Genomic DNA, 26,149 nt, shown 5'->3' with positions numbered 1-26,149 from the left:
ATTTACCTCTGCCAGGGACGATGAGAAGTGGCAGGTTAAAGTTTAACTTGTAATAGCAGTTAAAGACAGGGAGTAGTTGCTTGCTTTTGATGAGAAAGAGGCAGAAAATCGGCTATAGCTTGTTGGAGTGCCTTTTGTAGCACTTATCTGAGGTGACTGAGGACACAAATGTTGGAGGTTAATCAGGAAGACGCGGCAGATATTTGAACATTGCTTACGCAAATACCAGTCCAGTGTTTCTTTATACTTGGTGGAAGGCAGCAGTTATGTACAGCCTAAGGAAAGCTGCACAGACAGTGAGCTAATTATAAGTTTTTGGTCTGTAAATGAGGGCTCATTTTCTTTGGCACTGTCTTCTTTGTAACTAGGTTAAAATGAAGTAGCCTCTATCCTTAATAACTAGATAAAACGGACTTACAAGAAGTAATAAATAATGCTTAAACTAACTGTTTAATGGTGAATGACTATTTTATGTAACTGAATTCAAAAATAAAACTATTATTAGAACTCTCACTAAGGCAACTATGATTAAGATGATGTGCAATGAAGGAGAAGAAAGATAAGAAAAAAGTACAATGTTGATTACCAAACTTTCCTCTTCATTTGCTTCCAGGCATTCAACAAATCCTTGTCGTATTTCTGCTGTCATCGCAGCTGTTGAAGTAAACTGGGTTACCATTTGATTTTGTGAAGACGGTTGAGAAGTCATCGCCAAAAGAATCTTCACAGCAGTGTTTGCATGTTGAGGTAGCCAGCTGTTATATGTGACATACCTGAAAATTGTCCATACAAAAGTATCAGAAACTGCTGCTGGTTGTAATATAATGGATGAATACAAATTACTGATAATTTTGTAAGACTATATGCCAATTTTCCATTAGGTCCCCATAAAAACTCTCCCCCTTCCAACCTTGTTTGAAGTGAAACAGGTTAACTGAGGACAAGTTTAAGTTTGACCAGCCAGCTGCATAACACGCAACCATTAGTCTAGGGGATACTGGGAATAATTTTATTGTTCATTCAAATTTTTCTTCTCATTTCATCTCTCACTGCCAGTAACTCTCATGGAATATATTACCGTCTGAAGCACCACTTCAGCAAAAGGGCAGTTTATTCCAGTGAAGATTGCTGCAGACCGAGCTTTCCCACGCCACATCTCAGCAGCCAATGACAGGCACCAGATAAAATTCACCTGGTGGACCAGGCACGCGAGAAACTCACATGGTGGCCGCAGGGACTCCTGGTGGCTGCAGGGACGCACCCAGCGGTGTCGGTAAAGAGACGCCATGCGCTCTGCTCTTGGCAGGGACACACCCAGCGGTGTCGGTAAAGAGATGCCATGCGCTCTGCTTTTGGCCTGGCATGACAAGTCCCTCCCTCTCTTCATCTTCCTGACAATTTTTCAAACTCTGTTCCATCACTGATCGTCACATCACATGGCCCCTGTGGTCAGTCCAAGCCTATGGTGCGCTTGTGAATTCAGAATATAATTTGTTTTTCTCTCTTAAACCTTACATTTTATTTATATTCTACCCCTCCCAGTGAATGTATATTGTCACAGTGTTAAATTTCACCATATTTCACAATTCATGTTCCCCAGACATTCACAACCAAGACTATCTGCCCAGAAATGTAAAAGTGGGAACTGTTCCTAAATCTTGTACAACTTTCCCGTTCACAATTTTGTCATTTTAATCCAAGTACATCATCATCCTGCTAAGTGTACATGAGGAGTGCATAAAACAATGTACCTATACCAAAGTGGTAACTATGTAATATTAGATGGTTGATTTATTTGTAAACATACTCCATGAATCAACTGATGTACTGACCCAGGGATGTGCAACAAAATATGCAATTCACTATTATGTATATGATGTTTACAATGACACACGGTTAGAAAGAAAGTACAGAATATTTATGTGAGCGATCTAATATAACTAAAACAGTACGACAAATTACAACTCAAAACAGCAAACACCACATGTATATCATCCAGAGAACAGAAAGTTCTTTCAAGCATAACTTCCCTTAGTTTAGTTGTAAATAATTTCTTATACACCATAAGAAATCAATAAACATTCAAATCAAATTAATGCTTCTGGTACAAATATAAGTTGCACACATTCTGGTCATTTTACACCCTCTGTACTAAAAAATCCCTTTAGTGTTATGAGCATGGTATGAATCATTTGTTTTATACAAAAATAGATTATAAATTATGACAGTCCCAGTTGAATAGGTTATTGTGAGGTATCCCTATTTGCTTAGAAGAACAAGAAGTTCTTGTGAATTGCTCCAGAAGATAAATAACTCCATAACATACAAGTGAAAGGAAACAATAAAAATATGTGAACATGATTCACTGGTATCTGCAATATTATAAGTTATCCTGATGGAAAATGTCAGAGTGCAGAGCCTTTTCAAAATTTGGAGATTCGGTGACGTTCCAAGCTCAGCATGCTACCTACTGTCATGTCAACAGCATCCTCCTGTGATCTTCTGTGGACAGAAGGGAACTGGATGCAGTTAGTTTCGCAAAGGTTTATCACTAGTAGATAAACTGTGAATCAGTCAAATATCGCCAAGCAACTGGTATTCATTAACCACTTGATTAGCAGATGTTTTGGTGTCTATCATCAGAAAAGATCGGAAGTTGCTTGTTTGGTTGCAGGACAGAGGTGGATTATTAATGTATATAAAGATAGTATGCAAGAAATTAAAGGACGGATTCTTAGCGAACTCTAACATACTGTTCCTCAGTTAGAGACTACCCCCTGGTAATCATTAATAGTTTTATTTTATGAATACTTTCTACAGCCCACCACACATTTAAGACTCTAGCCAGAACCTGCTTGTCCTCAGATGTCTTTGTACCAAGCTTTCTCAAGAAGTACTCACTGAGCTTTAGAAGTAAGGTACCACAAAACATTTCTTGTTATGTAAATGTTGCAAAAATCATTTGCGAGTGAAAATATGGATTGATTTGTTGAGTTGCTTTTCAAAATCATTACCCATTTTTGCTAAATATTTTGAAACTGTGTAGTAGTTTCAAGGGTCTATCATCTAGTAAAATTTCAAGAATTTATAAAGAAAATTAGAAAGCACAATAGCAAATTTATTTTGTTGTTAAAGAGATCTTGATTCATGTAAGCAAAAAATATACAGTCACAACTTTCCTGAGCTGATTGCAGGTGACCTTAATCAGTTTGTTCAAAATACCGTCTACATCTGTTGGAATTTCTCTTCTTTTAAAAAGTGACAGTTTTCCTTAGTTGTTCATTGTTATAGTGCTTTAAAGGATTATGCAAACAGCTTTTATCCATTTAATGGAAATGCTGTTTCAGTATTTCAACAACAGTTTCACTAAAGAACACATCGTGCCCTGTCTAGTTCGTAATGCTCATTAAATATTTCCATCTCCATCTCTGGAATCTTATTTTCAATTTTCAACCTATAATCTTGATTACTATTGGAGATGTATCATCAGTCAGCTCCTTATTAACTGACAGACTGTTTTGATTTCATTGTTCGATTTATTAAAGTAGAGAAACAAATTTTCAGATTTGTCAAGAAGTGTACTTAATATTTTACACTGTTCTTTGTAGTGGGTAGGATAATCTGCATTTTTGATACAATATCTGGCTCTCAACTGTGTGTCTGAATATTTTATCAGTGACGATTCGCATGTTTTTGGTGGATTCTTTGATCTGTGCACCATAAATCACTTCTGTACAAGTGCTTTCAAACATTATTGCTACTTCATTACTAAGCAACCTGCCTTTCCAAGTTGACATTGTCTATGTAGGTGGCAAGACAGGCTCTAATCTACTTCTTGGAGATACGATTCAATGGCCATGCTCGTTTCCTCATGTACTGTTGTACAGTAACTACTTTCCAAAAGAATTTGGACTCACTAATTAATACTTATGCTGTTAACTGTAAGACCGTCATTCACTGTCAGAGAGAACACTCAGAACTTTTATAATAATGACATCATATATTTTAGTCTTGTGTAAAAATGCGTGTTTTTGAACAGTAAATTAGTCTAGTGAGGAAACCAACTATGTGAGCACGGTTACACGTGGCTGGTACAAAAGTTTGTCAAAGAATTTTTCTACAGCGCTATCACTTACTTTCTCTCTCTCTCGACTGTTTTTTTCAAATATAGCAACAATATATATAGTTCTTTGCCTTACAACAAAATGATGCTGCTAAACTGCAATTATTTATCAACTTGGTGCTTAGTAACACAAAAAACAAGGGTACAATCTGCAATCTTTCATTCACACATACTGAGCTTATTGCAGAATGCTGCAATAGTGTTATTTTTGACAGTTTTTTTAATTAAAAAAGCACTTTCACAGGTTTCCCTTAAAAAAAAAAAAAAAAAAAAAAAAAAAAAAAAAAAAAAAAAAAAAAAAAAAAAAAGAGCTTCTGAATTATGATCCGGGAGAGGCATATTTATTTTATGCCCAGTAAGAATTGGCCCTGAGTGGCCTACTCGCACTGAGAGTGGTAAGAAGCAGCTCTGTCCTGCTTCTTGCTAGCCGTTTGTGTAGGATGCATTGCAAGAGTCCACTGTTTCTATATTATTTTCCTATGTTTATGAGGCCAGTCTATTCAAGCCCATTGGCTTATTTAGGGTATGTACTCTGGCCACTACAAGAAACGTGTTAATTAAAGTCACTGACTGACTCATTAAGCACGGACTTCATGTTAGAATTTTCTACTACATCTGTGCACTTCAAAAATGTGCAAATACTCCAAAAACTGTTGCCGATTGTTGCATAATGCATATTTGTAGTTCTGTTGTTTCATTAACACTGCAAAATTAAACTGCACACTTGGGGAATCTTTCACTTGGTACAGAGCTATTCTTAAGGCTTTACCAACACGCAAATCTTGTTTGAATCATTACAGATCGAAATGTAGTTTACCTTCACTGGGTAATGCTAAATATTGTTTACTTTAGGGAACACTTTATCAATGTGAGCACCCAAGGTCAAATAAGCTACTAAACTTCATTTAATTACTGATATTTCTTATTCCTCGAGCAGCCAGGCTAATGAACAAAGTAAAGTAAATCTTACATACTGTATCCTTCTACTTCTCTCAACGGAGCTGAAAAACGTGCATCGATGACAGTGCCCTATTCCACATCTGCTACAAATAACTTCTTCGTGTATTTGTAGTTGCAAAGTGGTTGCTCTAGCCATGATGTGGAATTACACTGCAATTTGCTTTTTGTCTCCTACCAATGCCGGGCATTTCAACAATTATATTAAAAAGTGAGGAGGAATAGTGCAGTTACACATCAAGAATTATATTCTTACATTGTACTTCCTAGCTGCACATAAATGACAACTGCTTTTTTGATTTCAGTATGGTACGGCCACATTGTATTTTGCGCCAGATTATCCTGTTTCAGAGCGATTCCTCTGACGGATACAGCTGCAGAGTGGCTTGTAAACCATGTGATGAATTTGAGCAGATGAATTCTTCCTCTGACAATATCTATCATCCTTTATGGAGCCACACTCCCGCAATTGGATACAGTTCAGAATCCAACATAACTCACTGATTAAGTAAGACAATCTTGCAGGCACTGTTGGGAAAAATAGCCAAGTAACAAAACCTGTTGCCATGCTGAGATCCACAGTATACACCACCTTAGAACTGTAATATTTGCTTAAATTTCCACTAACTTTCATCTATATAAAGCAGTCAACAGTGCAGGTGTTCCTAACCGGAACAATACCTGCAAGTTACACAGCGCAAAAAGCGAGATCAGACTCAGAACTCTACCACGATTCCATGATGAAATGTACCATTTCTTCTGTGATCGGAAGAAAATTGTACTCTGTTTATGAGAGTATCACAATCACACAAGGGGAGACAATCTGGGAATTTGGTTGACAAGCTTTACAAGATCCTTAATCTGTGGGGTTCAGTCAGTATTACTAAACACATGCTCTAAAAAGGCTCTCAATGAGGTGACGAATGGAAGGCGTCAAATTGATAAAAATTGAGTGACAGCGAGCACTCCTGGTTGTTTTCTGGTCAATGTCAACCTCAGCCAGCAGAGAACACTGTGCCAAATGCATCTACCTCTACAAAAGCAAAAGTGATGAACAGAGTTAATGGCTGGTGAAATGTTATATGTAACTTGAGTTTGAAACAATCTGATGTTTTAGACCAATTAAACTGTCTTGCCTGTTATTTGAAGTTGGTAAACAAATGAAAAAGAGCCAATACTGGTGGAAAGTACATAACTCTCATGGATTCAGCTCCTCCCATCAACCACCTCGTTGAGGGCCTCCTTAGTGAGTCAGTTTTGTAAGTATAAAGAATTTACTATTACAAAAACTGGTCCACTGAAGGCAGTGACAACAGCAAAAACTATTGTCATCAATAAGGCAAGCAATTACTGGGAGGAGTCTTTTAAAAGTACAAGGATCCCACCTTCCACTCTTTTGCCACTGCAGTTGTCTTCTCTACAGGTTGCATTAGACGAGCCTTTCTTGCAATCGCAGTATCACATTCTCCAGGTGAACATTGAGGTCACTTACATTCCAGTGAAGAAAGGCACTACTGCAATGGTGAAGATTTGATCAGTTTCATTATTACGTTTAGTGGTTGATTTTATAACGTTACTGCTGGGTTGACTTGCTGTGTGCTCCAGCTGTAAAATTAGTTCATCTCTTCTTCAGGCATAGTTTCAGTTCTACGACAGAACAATATTCAATGGAGATGACCACAGTTTGACTTTCAAACATACTGTACTCACAGTTTTTTAATTTGGATATTTTTGTATTGGTCTTCCCCAATGTTGAGAATATTTTGGTTTTACTGCTGGAGATATTTCAGTTGTCTACTCTTCTGTCTTCCTATTATGAGCTTTGTTCTCATATTTTGTACTAAATTTGCACTTTCTTTAGTAGTCATTGCCTGAATCTATTTGTTTGACCGGGTAAGTTTACAACTCACACCTGTTTTGTTAAAAGTACAAGACTACCAGTGCACTTAAATCTTCTGATGTCAGTATTGGTATCAGATAGCATATGGAGCACATACACATTTCTTAAATTTCTTACTTTCAGCAAATTGGAGGGACTTGAATCCAAGCTAGATAGTTATCTGAGCACACTTTTTGTAAATCATCCATCATTTTCACAGTCATTTGCTGTGGCCAAACTATGATACTGTATTCACAACATGAAAATAGTTTGCTGTGAAAAGTCTTTTCAAGTTGAGTGAACTGTCCTTAAGCTCTTCAGGTGAAATTGACATGATAAAATTTACCATGAAGTAAGCTAGTTTTCTCTACAAGGCACTACCTATCATTCTAATTATATTTGTACCATCATCGACTGCTCCTTGCACCCTCTTCCCTTCCCCTGTTCACAGCACTGCTGTATCTATATCCATAATACCAATAATGCATACAGGATAATACCAATAATGTAATACAGGAATGCTCTATCTAAAACCGTAATACCGACAAGTCGCACATCGCGTCTACCAAAATAGGTGTTTGTGGCACACAAGGTAAACACATAATCGAAGTAAAAACAGTTTCACGCCCTCTTTTGCCAGGAAAAATACCAAAAACGACTAGAAATTTAAATGATACTATAATATATTATTCTACAAACCTTTCACTTTACCTTAAGTACATTATCTTAAAACCTGATGGCATCTGAACAAGATGTGTATCATTCTGGACTTTTTCTTAGATATTTCAGTGATGATGTTTGTTTTTGTAGGGCACTCAACTACACAGTCATCAGCACCTGTAAAAGTCTCAATTTTTTCACACTCCAATTCTGTTCACTGTCACGCACGATGAGGATGTCGATGAGGATGATGAGGACAACACAAACACCCAGTCACAGAGTTCAGTGTTACAGTTAAATACTATAATTCTTTATATGAATATAAGTGAGATGCTTTTCAAAGGATCCTCCCTCTTGTTTTATAGCAACAAATGCCACCTGCGATAGTGCACTACTTCGACACCACTACTAAGTGAAACCCGATCAGGAGCACAAGCCATCCATTCTCACTTGGGTAACTGACTGTGATCACAACCCAATCCTGGCCAGAGAGTAACTGAGCCATACAGCCGAGCAGAGTGCATGGAGTAGTACGGCTGGCCCCTTCGTCTACAGCACCTGGTGTGCCTCACACAGCTATGAGAGAAATGGCAACTTCAAACCTTCACCAGCGAGCAACCAGGAGAGATTGCTCTCCACCGAACACTGCTCTCTGTGGGGTGTCTCCATGCATACATGCCAACGGAGGATGCTAAATTCACATGACCTCACTGCCCATGACCATTACTGACTGGTGCGCCTTTTAAACAACCGAACTCATAGCTTTACCCCCCCCTCCCTCCCCATCCACCCCCCGATTCGGTGCAGCTACAGATTTATCAACATTACTATAGAAAACTGTGGTGAGAACAATGCCCTGATCTAGCCAAACACTGTTAAATATTACTAATATTCAGAAACTATCAAAGTGTATCAGTATTAAAGAGTACTTGTTTCCATCAAGAACAGTACTCTCATTGTACATAACACAGCACCAAAGAACAACCTAGACCATTCAAAGTTAGTGTGCATAGCGTAAATAAACTTATTAATGTGTTATCTTTTTGGAGATGCCTGACAGTCTTTATTAGCCACCTCTACTGCTGACACATCAGTTTCTATAGTCCGATCCACGAACAATGGCAGTTCGCGCATGTCGAGGCACGGACAGGGATTACACTGTTGATGATTCCGAGCAAGAGTTGTGGTACGTGCATCCACGTGCTTTCTGCTTGCAGAAAGCATACATCCCACAAATTATGTCTCTCACTTACTTACGCTGACTTTATCACTTACCACCACAATCAGCAATGACAACTCACAACAAATGGAATCTTATTTCACTAACAACAATTACGATCACGTTTAATGCTCACGTAAGCTACAGCATTCACAGCTGACCGCTCAGAACGTACTAAACGTTCATTGGCTGCCAGAGCATGCATGACATAGGTGCGCAGAACAAGCTTTAAGTCGACTGCCATCGGTCAAGGCTCCCACTACAATATCGATGGCGAGTGCTCAGAAACAATCACAGCTGATTTGCCACCACAGCACACTGTTGGGAGTTGTTGGCAACATCTGGAATAGCAGTCATAAATACTTTGTTTGAAAAAATTTCTGTGTTTCAAATGCCTGAATTAAATTCATTAGCAACTACAAAAGATGTTTGGAGAAAATTGTAAAGAAGACTGTGGAACTATCAAAGGATTCAGAGGTGCTTACCACATTTAAAAGAGAGCTTTAAAATTTCTTAATTTCCTCCAAGACAAAATGTGTCTGACAATATATCTGAAAAAGCAAACTGAAGTTTCAAAAATAGTGAAGAATTACAATTTTATCTCTGTGTGGATACTGAACAAATCTAGAAGGCCATATACTATCAAATATGTCATGTGTGTACATAACACAAATATCATTAAATTTTGTGTTTCTAATTTGTTTGCATCCATAACTACCAAATTCACCTGAAAATTTTATTTCCATATGATGAGTGCTGTGCAAAATCTCAAGATGTTGACATTCCCATCCTATATCTTTGATCTTAAGAGGTATGGTAACGCTTTTAATCACAGACATAATGTTTCTTGAAATTACATTATAATAAACTGTACAAAAACATGTTTTTGATGTGTCTTTAAAGTGTCAGTGCCCTCAAAGAACATATTTGTACAGTTTTCAAGTTCTAACTATTTACCACCATAAACAACACTTAAAGCTTTGTAAGCTGCTTCCTGGTTTGATGCCTGTGGGTTCAGCATGTGATGAAGAAAGTAATCTTGCAACTTGTCAGTTTACGTTCCACAGCCTGTTGCCAGGATCCAAAGACTTAATGCATTTTTTTTTTTTTTAAATTTATTTGCATGAATGCTTTTCAATGTGCAATTCAACATTGTAACATCATAAAACTCGCCACATTGCACACTTTCACATTAGCTTTCCCATCTCTGTGAGGACTTCTGATCTGATGGGACAATCGAGATAGTACTGTATTGTGCTGGTAAGGATACTTTAGACTTAACCAATCTCCTACTGTCAGGATAACCCTCTCTTATAATGAGCTGGGTTCCTTTGATCATTTTTTCAGTTGTTACTATCATCTGTCTTGTTGTGGACCGTTGCACCATGCAAATATCAGACTGTGTAGCATCAGATAGAGAAGACAATCCACATGGACCAATAACAGTTTTTCTTTCACACTTTGTTGGCGCTATTGAAATTCCATGACTTGGTAAAGAAAGTATGGTTGTACAGAGTTTCTCTTCACTGAGCATGTCCCACAAAGCTGCACAACACACATTTCCAATTAAATGTTCCATTTATACAGCCCTTCAGCATGCAGTTTACTTAAGAGGGAGTCTATCCCTGTAAGAGCAGTTTGTACCATCCTTGCAACCTGTTTTACCAGGTGTTCCAGCATCCCCATCTCAATGGACATACTAAATAATGTTAAACAACGAAAATAATCAATTTTTGACAATATAATGTAATCAACCAAATTACAAAAATTTTACTGAAACGTAAAACAATAAAAATCCTCAGAAATCTAAAATATTTAGGCTTCTCCTGGATGAAATAATTACCAGGTTTTTTCCAGATTTCCTGGTTGTCCCAGGGTGTATAAACCATGATAATGCATTTTGTCTTACACGCAATCCATGAGAATTGTTGAGAAATAGGAAATTTATCCATGACGAGAACAAATATTTAATACAAACAACACTAAGAAGAGGCTTGCAGATTTTTTGGAAAATAATAACAACAACAGGGAAGAATATTGAAAATGATATGTAAAGAAGGTAAGGGCAACAGTACACGCACTCTTTTTTGCATGTGATTTTAGAAGTGATAGTGCATCAGATTACTTGTGGTGAATAATAAATTTTTGAGGTATTTTGCATTTAAATCCACTATAACACCTTACAGATATCTTAAATACATGAAAGCTAGAGCTTTTACTGTCTTGTATAGGCAAGCAACCTGGAAAGTTTTTGCTGAGATTCTACAGTTAAACACCCATTCATTTTGCAAATAGTCACTGTTCCCTTATTAATGAGATCATAATTTTTGTGAAACAGTTAAATATCCATTACATTTTGCAGACAGTGACTGTGCTCTTACTCAAATGATTACAATTTTTGTGCATGTGTACACTGAGAAATATTTCAACATATGGTCAGGTATGGTACAGCTAGGCAGAAAAATGGAATCCAAAGCTATTTCAGCCACGCTGTCACAAAGGAATACTCCTGATTAAGCAATGACGAAAATGACAGTGCAGCCTCTGCTACAACAAATGTATTGCTGGGAGCAGTTGGCAAGAGCACAGTAGAGGCAGTTTCAACCACTGATAGTCAAAGAACGGAAGAAACAGATCCCATAGAACACACGTCAGTGAATGTTGAACTGCATACCGACAGGATAGAGACTGTGCCTATATGTTCATCTATACCACATCCTTTTGCAGAATCCTTAAGGGAGATGGGACATAAACTAGCAGAACGGGTGAGAGAACATAAACAAAGACAAGTAGAACGAGATAAACAATCAGAGCACAAGTAAGCCGAAAGTGACCAAACCTTAGGTATCCAAATAAAAGGAGAAGTAGAAAAGATTCAAAAGGAAGTAGCTGAAATGAAAAAAGCACAGAACAATATGCCAGATTTAGTAAATAACTTAGCACGTGAAGCGCAAAACTTGCAGCCAGCACACATGTAATGAAGGGTGATGTGCAGGCATTAACAAACCGGTTAGAGAACTTAGAGCTCAAACATAAAGTGAAATGGAAAGGAGAATTTACTAGATGGCGAGAAAGAAGTAAAAACACACTGAGATAGCAGAATATGGAGGCCCAGAACTACAAAATGCAATCCAGCAAGTCAACAACAAAGTAGCTTTCAACAACAATGAGAACATAGAAACAATAAAGATGCAGTGAAGCCAGATCAAAGATAAATTGATGGCACAATGGCAGCATTATGTCACAATACATATTTAAGAGCTGGAGACAGAGGTAACAAGTAGTAGGAGAACAGGAAATAATCATGTGCCAAGAATGAACATTTTTGGAAATGCACTCAGTATTCCTGGTACGTACGGACAGTCATGCAAGTCTAATACACCGAGATAATGCCCAATAATTGGACAACCAACTCACATTATGGGGCAGTTCCTTCCATATAAAAAATTATGGTTGAAGAAAGCTTAATCAAGCACAGGTAGTTTCAAATATTTACCATGGATAAACACACTGTCCATCCCATGGTGTCCATAAAAGGATTTAAAAATATTTTGCCTAGTGCTTGACCAAAAAACAAAAAACTCAGTTTATCACATCTAATATCCAAGGAGAGACAGCACTGTGTGCAACAGAACACCGACAGTTGTTACACTTGTGAACAATTTGAGAAGGTATTTTTGTCGAAATATTGGTCGCCTTGCATACAGGAGCATCTTAGGAAAGAGTTACACAGTCTCACAGCGTACAATCCCAAGCAAAGAAGCCTATACAAATACGTTAAAAGATATATAAACAAGACTGGGTACTGAGACAAACTGATCTACTGAAGGCAAAATTGCCGAATAATATGAAAGTAAAACTGATCAATGTACCCAAACATGACTTACAACACTTTTTATCCATGTTAAGACTCAATAGGTCTAGTACGTGAGGATACCAAACAAAGCAATGAAAACGGAAATAGTCATCCATTTCCGCATAGGAACCATTCACCCAACTAAAATAATAATAATAAGATAACAGAAGTATTCAGCAATGATATAAATATGGCTTTTGGAACAGACAGATTTAAGAAAAATAGCATAGTCAAGGGAAAACACACTAAACAAGAAGATAAAGATATTGGATAACCACAGCGACTGCATAGAAGTGATGGAAAAAACAGATGCCTATAAATATCTAGGATACAGACAAAAAATAGGAATAGATAATACAAATATTAAAGAAGAACTAAAAGAAAAATATAGACAAAGACTACTAACACAGCCACACATCGATCAAGATGCATCCAACACATGGCTAAGAAAAGGCAATATATACAGTGAGATGGAAGGATTCATGATTGTAATACAGGATCAAACAATAAACACCAGATATTACAGCAAGCATATTATTAAAGATCCCACTACCACAACAGATAAATGCAGACTTTGCAAACAACAAACAGAAACAGTAGATCACATCACAAGCAGAAGTACAATACTAGCAAATACAGAATCCACCAGAAGACATGACAATGTAGCAAAAATAATACAACAACAACTTGCCATACAACAAACTAATAAAAACAACATGTTCCCACATACAAGTACGCTCCACAAAATGTACTGGACAATGATGAATGCAAATTATACTGGAACAGAACTATTATAACAGATGAAACACCACCACATAACAAACCTGACATCATACTCACCAATAAAAAGAAGAAATTAACACAACTAATCGAAATATCCATACCGAATATGACAAATATACAGAAGAAAACAGGAGAAAAAATTGAAAATTACATCAAAGTGGCTGAGGAAGTCAAGGACATGTGGCATCAGAATAAAGTTGACATTATACCAATTACACTATCAACTACAGGAGTCATACCACACAATATCCACCAGTACATCAACGCAATACAGCTACATCCAAACGTACATATACAACTACAGAAATCTGTAATTATTGACACATGTTCAATTACCCGAAAGTTCCTAAATGCAATATAACGTATACCGTACAGTTAAAAGGAAGTCACGCTTGATCAAGGTCCGCGTCACTTTCCATTTTTGACTAGACATAACGTCTGAAAAAAGAAAGAATAATAATAATAACGGTAGAACAAACAATTATAGCCAGAATAATGGAAGACAACATTCCATTAGAACTACTGACAGCCTTGGGAGAGCCAGGCATGACAAAACTCTACCATCTAGTGAGCACGATGTGTGAGACAAGCAAAATACCCTCAAACTTCAAGAAGAATATATTAATTCCAATCTCAAAGAAAGCAAGTGCTGACAGGTGTGAAAATTGCCAAACTATCAGTTTAATAAGCCACGGCTGCAAAATATTAACACAAATTCTTTACAGACGAATGGAAAAGCTGGAAGAAGCCAACCTCGGGGAAGATCAGTTTGGATTCTGTAGAAATGTCTGAACATGTGAGGAAATACTGACCCTACGACTTATCTTAGAAGGCAGATAAGGCAAAGGCAAACCTACGTTTGTAGCATTTGTAGACTTAGAGAAAGCTTTTGACAATATTGACTGGAATGCTCTCTTTAAAATTCTGAAGGTGGAAGGGGTCAAATACAGGGAGTAAAAGGCTATTATAATTTGTACGGAAACCAAATGGCGGTTATAAGAGTTGAGGGACACAAAAGCAAAGCAGTGGTTGAGAAGGGAGTGAAACAGTGTTGTAGCCTATCCCCGATGTTATTCAATTGGTATATTGAGCAAGCAGCAAAGGAAACAAGAGAAAAATCTGGAGTAGGAATTAAAACCATGGAGAAGAAATACAAACTCTGAGATATTCTGATGACATTGTAATTCAGTCAGAGACAGCAAAGGACTTGGAAGAACATTTCAACAGAATGGACAGTGTCCAGAAAGAAGGATACAAGATGAATATCAACAAAAGCAGAACAAGGATATTGGAATGTAGTCGAATTAAATCAGGTGATGCTGAAGGAACTAGATTAGGAAATGAGACACTTCAAGTACTAGATGAGTTTTGCTATTTGGGCAGCAAAATAACTGATGATGGTCGAAGTAGAGAGGATATAAAATGTAGACTGGCTATCACGAGGAAAGTGTTTCTGAAGAAGAGAAATTTGTTAATATCGAGGACAGATTTAAGTGTCAGGAAGTCTTTTCTGAAAGTATTTGTATGGAGTGTAGCCATGTATGGAAGTGAAACATGGATGATAAATAGTTTAGAAAAGAAGAGAGTAGAAGCTTTTGAAATGTGATGCTACAGAAGAATGCTGAAGATTAGATGGGTAGATCACATAGCTAATGAGGAGGTACTGAACAGAATTGGGGAGAAGAGAAATTTATGGCACAACTTGACTAGAAGAAGGGATCAGTTGGTAGGACACGTTCTGAGGCATCAAGGGATCATCAATTTAGTACTGGAGGGAAGCACGGAGGGTAAAAATCATAGAGGGAGACCAAGGCATGAATAAACTAAACAGATTCAGAAGGATGTAGGTTGCAGTAGTTACTCAGAGATGAAGCAGCCTTCAGAAGATGGAGTAGCATGGAGAGCTGTACCAAACCAGTCTCTGGACTGAAGTCGACAACAACAACAACAACGGAAGATCACCGGATGCAAATGGTCACCCTCAGTTTAACAGTGAACATAGGCATGATGACAAGTTCAATGCAAGTTACAATGGTAACACTAAATGGATACACCAATAGTAGAGTGGATATCCTATGCAGTGAAACCAAAATCAGGGGTCACCTGTAAATAATAAGGGTATGACTAGGAATGACAACAGTAACCAAGCACAAGGTACAAACCAAAATGCTCAAACTTGGCAGAATCAGGGTAATAGAGGTGACAGACGATAGCCTTCCAAGCCTCTGACATTCAACAATCTAGACCGACCACAATAAATTGTTTATTGTCTGTCATGGGACAGAGTGACTGCACACTTAATAACTCCAATGAACTTACAGATACGGTGAGGGTCAATGAGGACACCGGTACAGAAGGAGAACTGTTGGTCGGAAGTGGAACTTGTAAAAAACATGATGCTGAATTAGAGCCAGCTGTAGTCGAGGCAAAAAATGTTAGCCATACCTGGGAGTACAATTATTGATACAAGGGCATCCGTTACAGTTTTAAATTATGATTTTTTTCAAAAAGGTAAGTCAGGCCCACAAATTGCTCACATTTCCAGCACAAAATTTTAAGGTGACAGGCACTATTGGTGCTCAGTCACAAATAATAAAGCACGAAGTGAAAACTAAGGTAATAATTCAAAATGCAACTCTATTGTGCACTTTTCTGGTAGTGAAAGGGACTGACGATAACCTGCATCCTGGGGCGTGAATTCCTGTGAGAGGGAGAGGCTAAGATATACCTCTCAAGCAGAGAATTCAACACTGAGAATAGAGGAAAAAGAACAGTACTGGAGATGGTCAAAACAAAGGAGATACATGGCAAATACAGTCAACGTGTCCAGGTGAGATGCAAGTCGACAAATATACTGAAAATTAGCAGCGAGTTATCAAATAGAGATGATTATTACCCGAACACAGAATATGAAGACTACCTAGAAAGCTCAACTTCGTTAGCTCCAAGGTGAAAGAATGTGACCACTTAGCCACGAAGCAGCAAAGTGAACTAACTCTGTTGTTAACTGGACAGATAAACGTGTTTCCTGTACTTTCAAGAATAATAAAAGGGTATACGTATGATATTAAGGTAGCACCACACAAGACATTGTCATGCTACTTACTCCATCCTGTGGACTACAAGGATTTATGAAAATACATCCAATGATCAACAAGATACTACCCAAAAGCAAATTTTATCTGTAAACAGATCTTTTAATTTTTCTTGTATTTTTAAATTTAATAACAACTGTGTAAAGAGGTTAGAGGGAGAGTCATTTTTTGAATTGATACTGCACATATGCACCCTGCATCCTTAAGAAATACAGCAACCAATCACTTCTTTATGTCTTTCCATTTATTCCAATGTGTGTCTCAGGCTTTCACCCACCTTCAGTTGGTATGATTCATTTAAATCTGCAATTAGCACACTGTTAAAAACTGTGATGCAGCACGTGAATTGCAGCTGACGTTTTTAACAATGTATTAACTTAAGTTTTAAATATGTATTACATCAACTGCAGATAGACAAAATCCCGAAATGGCTATCAGTATGAATAAAAGTACATAAAAAAGTGATTGGTTGTTTTAATTCTTAAAGTAACATACAAAATCAATAAAAGGCTGCACTCCTAAAACATTTTCTGTTGTTAAAGCTGTGTACCAGAATGGGGCTTAAACTTGGATCCATGTGTTTCACAGGCAGTTTGTTTCAGACAGCATTGCCACAATCGTGTTTTACAGACTGACTCAAAGAAGCAATCTTTCAGTAGCTCCTGCCCAAGTCTTTCAATCACCCGACACCTTTTTCTCTGGGTTTCTGTCTCTTCCTTCCCATACCCCACCACCCCCTTAGCCTAGATTCTGAGTAATCTGCCTCCTACCCCAAAGGTTAACTCTTTTCTCTCTGATGAAGTAACATGTGGTCCTGAAAGTAGGAATACTTTTAACAATATTATGAAAAGGAAAGTAGTACTCACCATATAGCGGAGATGTTGAGTCACAGGTAGGCACAACAAAAAGATTGTCACATATAAAGCTTTCAACCAGTAATGCCTCATTCAAAAAACAGACCCCCCACACACACACACACACGAGCGAGTGCAAACGCAACTCACACATGCAAATGCAGTCTCGGGCAAATGAAACCACAATATGAACAGCAGGACCAGTGCATGATGGGAGTGGCAACTGGGTGGGGGTAAGGAGGAGGCTGGAGTGGGGAGGGATAATAGGGTACGGGTGGCGGACAGTGAAGTGCTGCCAGTTAGACAGAGGGCAGGGGAGATGTGGGACGGGGGGAGGGTAACAGAAAAGGAGAGAAGTAATAAGACTGGGAGCGATGATGGAATGAGAGCAGTATAGTGCTGGAATGGGAACAGGGAAGGAGTTGGAGGGGTGAGGACAGTGACCATCACTCGCAGTCATTTTACTTCTCTCCTTTTCCACTAAGCCCCCTCCCCACCTCTCCCCTGTCCGCCGTCTAATCTGCAGCACTTCACTGTCCACCACCCCTACCCTACTATCCCTCCCCCCTCCCTGCCCCAGCCACTTCCTTACCCCCATCCAGTCGCCAATCCCATCATGCACTGGTGCTGCTGCTCGGAATGTGGTTTCAGTTGCCTGAGACTGCAGTCGTGTGTGTGTGTGTGTGTGTGTGTGTGTGTGTGTGTGTGTGTGTGTGTGTGTGTTTTTTTTTTTTTTTCTCGACGAAGGCCTCACTGGCCGAAAGCTTTATGTGCGACAGTCTTTCTGTTGTGCCTACCTGTGATTCAGCATCTCCGCTATATGGTGAGTAGCAACTTTCCTTTTCATAATATTGTTACATTCCATCATGGATTTTTCATTATTTGATAGGAATATTTTTATCTATTTACATTAGCTGTAATGGAAAATGTGTCTCATAAAAATAAATTGAAAGCTCGTACTCATTACAACATTCAAACTTAATGCACCACATTTCTAAAAAAAATTTTTATGACTCACTTGGTTATCAGCAACAAATAGTCAGTCTGTCCACTGCGTGGATTCACATCCAGAAGTAAACGGCTTAGACCAGGAATAAGAAGAGGAGTACATGCTGTACTCAGTAATGCTGAGAAAGCAGGTTGCAAAACCAAAGTTCGATCAAGTAAAGCTAAACAGCTTTCCAGACTTGCTTCCAATGCTTCTTTTCCAGGGAATGGTATGAATGAATCCAACATTTGTACTCCCTCTTCAATCAGAAACAGTATCTGCGGACAAGAGCAAAGCCCTGCAAATAAATGCCTTGAAAAACATTGTTGTATACTAACAAACAATACTCCTTACTGTTGTCTCCTTGAAACATAAAAATTAAAATTATCAAAGTAATGAGCTCACACATGTTATCTGTATAGTACCGCTGTTTACATATGTGAGGGGGAAAATAATAAAAACATCTCCAAATCAAAATCATACAAACAACTAAAACAAAGGTGAATTACATTGTAAACATGGTAGCACTGCACAGAACTCCCATGTGCAAATAAGATCCTTAGCAACCCAGCAGCGTGATCTGTAAAAAGTAAACAAATTAAGTTTGGCAGTGGGACTGGAGTTAGTACTGTGGAAGTGAGAAAGATTTACAAGTGTAGGCCTCCGCAGGAAGGGGCACTGGACCCCCCCCCCCCCCCCCCCCCCCCCAAATTATTGATTACAGAATTTTCATACATTTCTAGAAGTGAGTTGACAATCAACAATTCTCTGGGATATAATACATTTTTGTGGCACCTACAAAATTTATTTCTTGTGGCATCACATGTATTGGAACTGACCAACTCATTTATATAAAAAATGGCAATTTTACTGGTATTTCAATGAACAGCAGTTCAAAGACATACTGACATGCTGCTTACCGTAAACTACACAGTGCCTGGTCAATCCACACAGAGCAATGACCAGTGTGATTTATTACATGTGTACATATATATGTGCCACTACGACAGTAACAGTAATTTAAAGCGTCAACAAGTACAGGGAGTTGTTCTGATTCGTGTCTACTGCAATAGGGTTTACATATTACACACACAGAGAGAGAGAGAGGTTTCCACCACTTCTCATCAAGTACTTACTCGCTGTAGCAACTCAGTCTTGGAATTCAAATTAACCATCAGGTGATATCCAGGGGGTGCATTAACTTGTGATGAGCCTCCAGACTGAAGGTCTACATATTGTGGCGAGAAATCTTCTTCTTGTGGTTCATACTGGGATAAGAGTTTCACAAATAATTTCACACATCCTTTAGCCACTTCCCACTGAAATAAAAGAATGTGTATAAAATAGAGAGAACAGAAAAATTTCTTCAAACTAGTAGCTACTGTAAAAACAATTGGCAGAGCATTTGTACAACTCACCTTCTCTTTCGGATTTTTATATATGCGAGTATTGAACCTCAGAAATACAGAGTTGATGACAAAATTCAAGTATGGGTCAAAGCCTGGAGCCCTAGTTCCTAAGCCAAGGAGCCGAGGGATGGGCACGTCGGTCAACACGTCCAGAAGACTTAGAAGGGCCCGTGTCAGAGGGTATTCTTCATTACGGGACTCTATCTCCTCCAGTTCAGTCTGAAAAACAAATTCCACAATATTCAGTTTTTGCCAAGCAAGAAAACAACTATCTTTGTTTTTGACGTTAATTGTCACATTTGTCATTATCAGTCTTGCAAGATAATTGAAAAATCAACACTGAAGGCAACACTTCACATAAATGTCGAAGTCACCATTCGTGCTATTACACATTCAATCTACATAAGACTCTCACAGCACTGTGGCTGAAGAAAGCAACCAAGTCAACAGAAATTCAACAGTCTTAATTGGTGTTGATTGTTTTCCAATTGCTACCGATTTTTAAGTCAACACTACGTTTAATGGGTCTAACAGGTCAACACATTGGACAATTTTGCACCCAGTTGTATGTAAGGGTTTCAGTGATCATTAACTCAGTTTGCCAACTCTGATTCTGTAGATGCAGATGCACTGAACACAGAGTTATCTGCTAAATCAAATCAGCAGCTGTCAGGAATCACTCATTATCCGTCAATGTCATTCAGTTTCTGTCAAGTAAAGTGTTCCCATCAGCCATCTCACAACCTTCTTATACTGCACATACAGCGCACTGACCAGGCAGAATGCAGTAATTCTATCAACTGTTACTCAACCACAACATTTCAATTCTACAACAAACTATGTATTCTTCTTCTATTTGTTGATTGTTACTTGGAAACAAATGTCAGATTCAAAGAAATTGATAAAATTTATAGCTTCTCTTAAAACTGAACAAAATCTCATACTTCTTGGCAATCATTCAATTTCTTGCACGAACGCACGGTCTAGCAGCAATACGAATTTTTAAAATATCCTCATGTTTCCAACAAAGCCCAAGGAGGTTTTTTAAATTTAATTTCTTGGTTCAACAATTCTTTGTCAAGAAGAGAAGAAACTGTCATGCTAAAGACAGGCTGAAATGTACAAAAATAAAACTGAAATGAGAAGACTTGAAGAAAGCAAACTCGCTAATTAGTGAAGAACACCATTCCATCAGTGAATTCTTAACGGAAGCATTCAAATTACACTGAGGTGAAAAAAATCGTGGGACAGCGATATGCACATATATTGATGGCAGTAGCACCATTTACACAAGGTATGACAGGGCAGAGCATTGGTGCAACTGTCATTTGTACTCAGGTGATTCACGTAAATAGGTTTCCAATGTGTTTATGGCCGCACGATGGGAAATAACAGACTCTGAACGTGGAACACTAGTTGGACTTGGGGACACGGGACATTCTGTTTCAGAAACCGTTACGGAATCCAATATTCCGAGTGATATCCACAGTGTCAAGAGTGTGCAGAGAATACCAAATTTCACGCATTGCCTCTCCCCACGGGCAACACTGTAGGCAGCAGACTTCATTCGACAAGCAAAAGCAGTGGCATTTGCACGGAGTTGTCAGTGCTAATGAACAAGCAACACTGCATTAAATAACCATAGAATTCAATGTGGGATGTACAAGGAACATGACCGTTAGGACAGTGTGATTAAATTTGGCATTAATGGGCTTTGCAGCACACAACCAGTCCGAGTGTCGTTGCTAACAGCATGACATCGCCTGCAGTGCCTCTCCTGGCCTGGTCAGACGAGTCCCGATTTCCTCTGGTGAGAACTGATGGCAGGTTCTGAGCGTAGTGCAGGCACCATGAAGCCACGGACCCAAGTTGTCAACAAAGCACTGTGCAAGCTCGTGGTGGCTCCATAACGGGGTGGGCTGTGTTTACATGGAACAAACTGGGTCCTCTGGTCCGTTTTCAAGAAGTGACGTCGAACAGATGTGCAGAACTATAGACCTATATCTCTAACGTCGATCAGTTGTAGAATTTTGGAACACGTATTATGTTCGAGTGTAATGACTTTTCTGGAGACTAGAAATCTACTCTGTAGGAATCAGCACGGGTTTCGAAAAAGACGATCGTGTGAAACCCAGCTCGCGCTATTCGTCCACGAGACTCAGAGGGCCATAGACACGGGTTCACAGGTAGATGCCGTGTTTCTTGACTTCCGCAAGGCGTTCGATACAGTTCCCCACAGTCGTTTAATGAACAAAGTAAGAGCTTATGGACTATCAGACCAATTGTGTGATGGATTAAAGAGTTCCTAGATAACAGAATGCAGCATGTCATTCTCAATGGAGAGAAGTCTTCCGAAGTAAGAGTGATTTCAGGTGTGCCGCACGGGAGTGTCATAGGACCGTTGCTATTCACAATATACATAAATGACCTAGTGGATGACATCGGAAGTTCATTGAGTCTTTTTGCGGATGATGCTGTGGTATATCTAGAGGTTGTAACAATGGAAAATTGTACTGAAATGCAGGGGGATCTGCAGCGAATTGACGCATGGTGCAGGGAATGGCAATAGAATCTCAATGTAGGCAAGTGTAATGTGCTACGAATACAAAGAAAGAAAGAGCCTTTATCATTTAGCTACAATATAGCAGGTCAGCAACTGGAAGCAGTTAATTCCATAAATTATCTGGGAGTATGCATTAGGAGTGATTTAAAATGGGATGATCATATAAAGTTGATCGTTGGTAAAGCAGATGCCAGACAGATTCATTGGAAGAATCCTAAAGAAATTCAATCCGAAAACAAAGGAAGTAGGTTACAGTACGCTTGTTCGCCCACTGCTTGAGTACTGCTCACCAGTGTGGGATCCATACCAGATAGGGTTGATAGAAGAGATAGACAAGATCCAACGGAGAGCAGCGCGCTTCATTACAGGATCATTTAGTAATCGCGAAAGCGTTACGGAGATGATAGATAAACTCCAGTGCAAGAACCTGCAGGAGAGACACTCAGTAGCTCGGAACGTGCTTTTGTTGAAGTTTCGAGAACATACCTTCACCGAGGAGTCAAGCAGTATATTGCTCCCTCCTACGTATATCTCGCGAATAGAGCATAAGGATAAAATCTGAGAGATTAGAGCCCACACAGAGGCATACCAACAATCCTTCTATCCACTAACAATATGCGAGACTGGAATAGAAGGGAGAACCGATAGAGGTACTCAATGTACCCTCCGCCACACACCGTCAGGTGGCTTGCAGAGTATGGATGTAGATGTAGATGAACTGATCACTGACTGGAAAGGTTATGTCTGGCTGCTTGAAGACCATTTGCTGCCATTCATGGACTTTATGTTGCCAAACAATGATATAATTTTTGGAGGTGACAGTGCGCCATGTCATCGCGCCACATTTTTCACCACTGGTTTGAAGAACACCTCTGGACAGTTCAAGCAAATTATTTGGCCACCCAGATCACACGACATGAATGCCCTTGAACATTTAAGGGACGTAATCGAGAGGTCAATCTATGCACAAAATCCTGCACTGACAACACTTTCACAATTATGAATGGTTACACAGGCAGCATGGCTCAATATTTCTGCAAGTGGCTTCCAACAATTTATTGAGTCCATGCCATGTCGAATTGCTACACTATGCAAGACAAAAGGAGGAGGAACACGATATTACATTAAATTATATTGTATGAATGGTCCAACAAACACAGAAAGGATTGTTAGGAACTGCACAATAACTACAAAATATGATGAACAATGAAATTAAGATTGCTTTTTGTTTCTGCCATACTCCCCCTTCAAAATTTTGTCTTCTGTGACTCTCCTAAGCAATGCACGATCTTAAGGGGACTACACCGTGGTTCAGGTCGAAAAAAATCGATTTTCGGTTTTAATCATATTTCAATAGATTAAGGTTTTATTTAAGTACTCTAAAAGGATTTTGCTGAAAAATTTTTTTTCTTCGAGCATTTAAAGAGCATTTTCCTACCACGTGTGTTTATGTGCCACACCCACTTTTCTGCATATATTTTAGATCTTTATATCCCCTACATTGCACATTAGGGTTTTTTCTTACTCCCAAGTGTGTTGGCTTTCCTTGGAATGCAACGGTCAGTATTCTTTTATTTCCGCTGTTTGTAAACAACACTCTTTCAAACACGTGGTTAGTTTTCTTCAAGTGTGATTCCGAGTAGTTGTTATACTTACGTTTGCGCTGCTTGTTTACGTGTGTTTTGTTGTGTTTATTGAAGATGACGAAACGTAAAGGCATTTTCAACAAACGACAATTTAGAGGGAACAAGTTTAGACAGCTTTCTGTAAAAGAGGTTATGTTGCCTGGCAATGATGTTTCTAATTCAAATTCTTCAACAAGTGCATCATCAAAGAAGCTCTCACCATTTCAAGAGTGTTACAACCAATTTACTGTAAGCGACAAGGGTTGCAGTAACATTATTATAAATTAGGGAATATTATCAGATGTAATTTCTAAATTTGTACAAGTAGACAGTGTGGTGAGTCACACAGTGTGAAAATGTGAGTGACAGTGGGAAAAAGGCCTAGCGATTGCCACGGATTTAATTTGCACTAAATGCTCTGCTGCTATTTCTTTAATGAGTTCTTAAAAACCAGATGCAAGTGGCCCTTATGAAATCAATACTAGATTAGTTTATGCCTTACAGTCCATTGGCAAGGGCATGGTTGCAGGGAGAACATTTTGTTCAGTGATGAACTTACATCAACCACCAAATAATTTTGAAAAACTGACTGCAATATTAGAGAAAGCTGTATGTGAGGTCAATGAGGAAATCATTAAACTGGCTGCTAGAGAAGCAGTGGAAGAAAATGATGGATGTTCGGCTATTGCAGTTGCACTTGATGGAAGTTGGCAGAAAAGAGGACATACTTCTCTGAATGGAGTGGTGACTGCCACGAGTGTGGACACCAGTAAAGTGTTAGATGTGGAGATAATGCCTAAATATTGCATAAAGAGAACAACGGTGTGGCTAATTTTAGAGGAAGAAGTGGTGGTATGGAAGTTCATGGAGTACAACAACTATTTCATCACTCCATAGAAACAAGAGGCATATGGTACACCAAATATTTGCGTGATGGTGACAGTAAGGCATACAACAATGTGGTGAACTCGAAGCCATATAGAGATGCCATTATTCGCAAAATCGAATGTCTAGGCCATGTTCAAAAATGTTTGGGAACAAGGCTGAGAAAACTAACTGTTGATATGAGAGGAAAAAAAATTAGAAGATGGAAAATTGTTGACCGGACAGGGTCGATTAACTAAAACTGAAGTAGAAAACTTGCAGGTATACTATGGGCAGGCAATTACGAGAAATAAAGAAAATCTGGAGGCAATGAAGAGAGATGTTTGGGCCATATTCTTCCAGAAGTCCTCTACTGATGATAAGCCTTGTCATGGATTGTGTCTATCAGGAGAAAATTTGTGGTGCAAATACAATAGGGCTCAGGCAACTGGAGAATCTTATTCTCACCAGCATTCTCTTCCTGCTGCTGTTATTACAGCAATTAAACCTATTTTCAGAGACTTGTCTCATCCTGACCTTCTAAGGAAATGTCTGGGTGGGCAGACACAGAACCCAAATGAATTTTTCAACAGCATATTCTGGAACCGCCTTCCTAAGACTGTATTTGTAGGCATGCATACAATGAAACTAGGAGTTCATGATGCTGTTATTACATTCAATTGTGGTAATATTGGAAAGTGTTGGGTGCTGAAAAAGCTGGGAATTAATCCTGGCAAAAATATGAGCACTGGACTGCAACACTGTGATAAAATGAGGATAGCCCGATGCAGACAGGTCTGCATCTAATATGGCCAAGAAAGCAAGGCAAACATCCACAAAGGTGAATAAGAAGCTGGAAGACCTGCTAGAGGCCAAAGAAGGGCCATCATATGCAGCAGGACAGTTTTAATTAACTGTAAGTAACAAATTTTGAAAGTTTTTTCCTTAAAGTCAATTTCCCGCAAACTAAAATTTTCAGTATATATGCCTCATTATATCAGAAACTATCATAGATAAATGAATGAAATTTTCAGAGACTCTGCATAACATAAAAGGCCACCTCTGGTACTACACTCATTAATATTCCCCCATTAGAAAGTTAAAAAAATATTTTCTGCAGATACAATTAATATTTTTTGTTAATAAACTTAAAAAGCATTTCTTAAAAACTATAAAATGGATAGAATAGATTTTAGTACAGTTGACTATTAGCATCATGTAACATACAGTAAAAATATTAAGGTCCTACATCAAATAGTTTTTAGTTTAGATTT

General features: G+C 38.6%; 1 protein-coding gene across 1 annotated transcript in view; it reads right to left on the bottom strand.

Annotated features, from left to right (window-relative positions):
- Positions 1–26,149, bottom strand: part of LOC126187706 (nuclear pore complex protein Nup205) — a 277,609-nt gene that overhangs the window by 117,547 nt on the left and 133,913 nt on the right. The window contains exons 14-17 of the mRNA XM_049928949.1: positions 19,833–20,042; positions 19,551–19,733; positions 18,445–18,692; positions 587–773 (exon numbers count right to left, since the gene is read on the bottom strand). Coding sequence (XP_049784906.1) covers positions 587–773; positions 18,445–18,692; positions 19,551–19,733; positions 19,833–20,042 — 828 coding nt within the window. The remainder of the gene's footprint in view (positions 1–586; positions 774–18,444; positions 18,693–19,550; positions 19,734–19,832; positions 20,043–26,149) is intronic.

This window comes from Schistocerca cancellata, chromosome 5 (assembly GCF_023864275.1).
Source record: "Schistocerca cancellata isolate TAMUIC-IGC-003103 chromosome 5, iqSchCanc2.1, whole genome shotgun sequence".
In the NCBI taxonomy this organism is placed as follows: Eukaryota; Metazoa; Arthropoda; class Insecta; order Orthoptera; family Acrididae; genus Schistocerca; species Schistocerca cancellata.
This window is presented reverse-complemented; position numbering and strand designations above follow the sequence as displayed.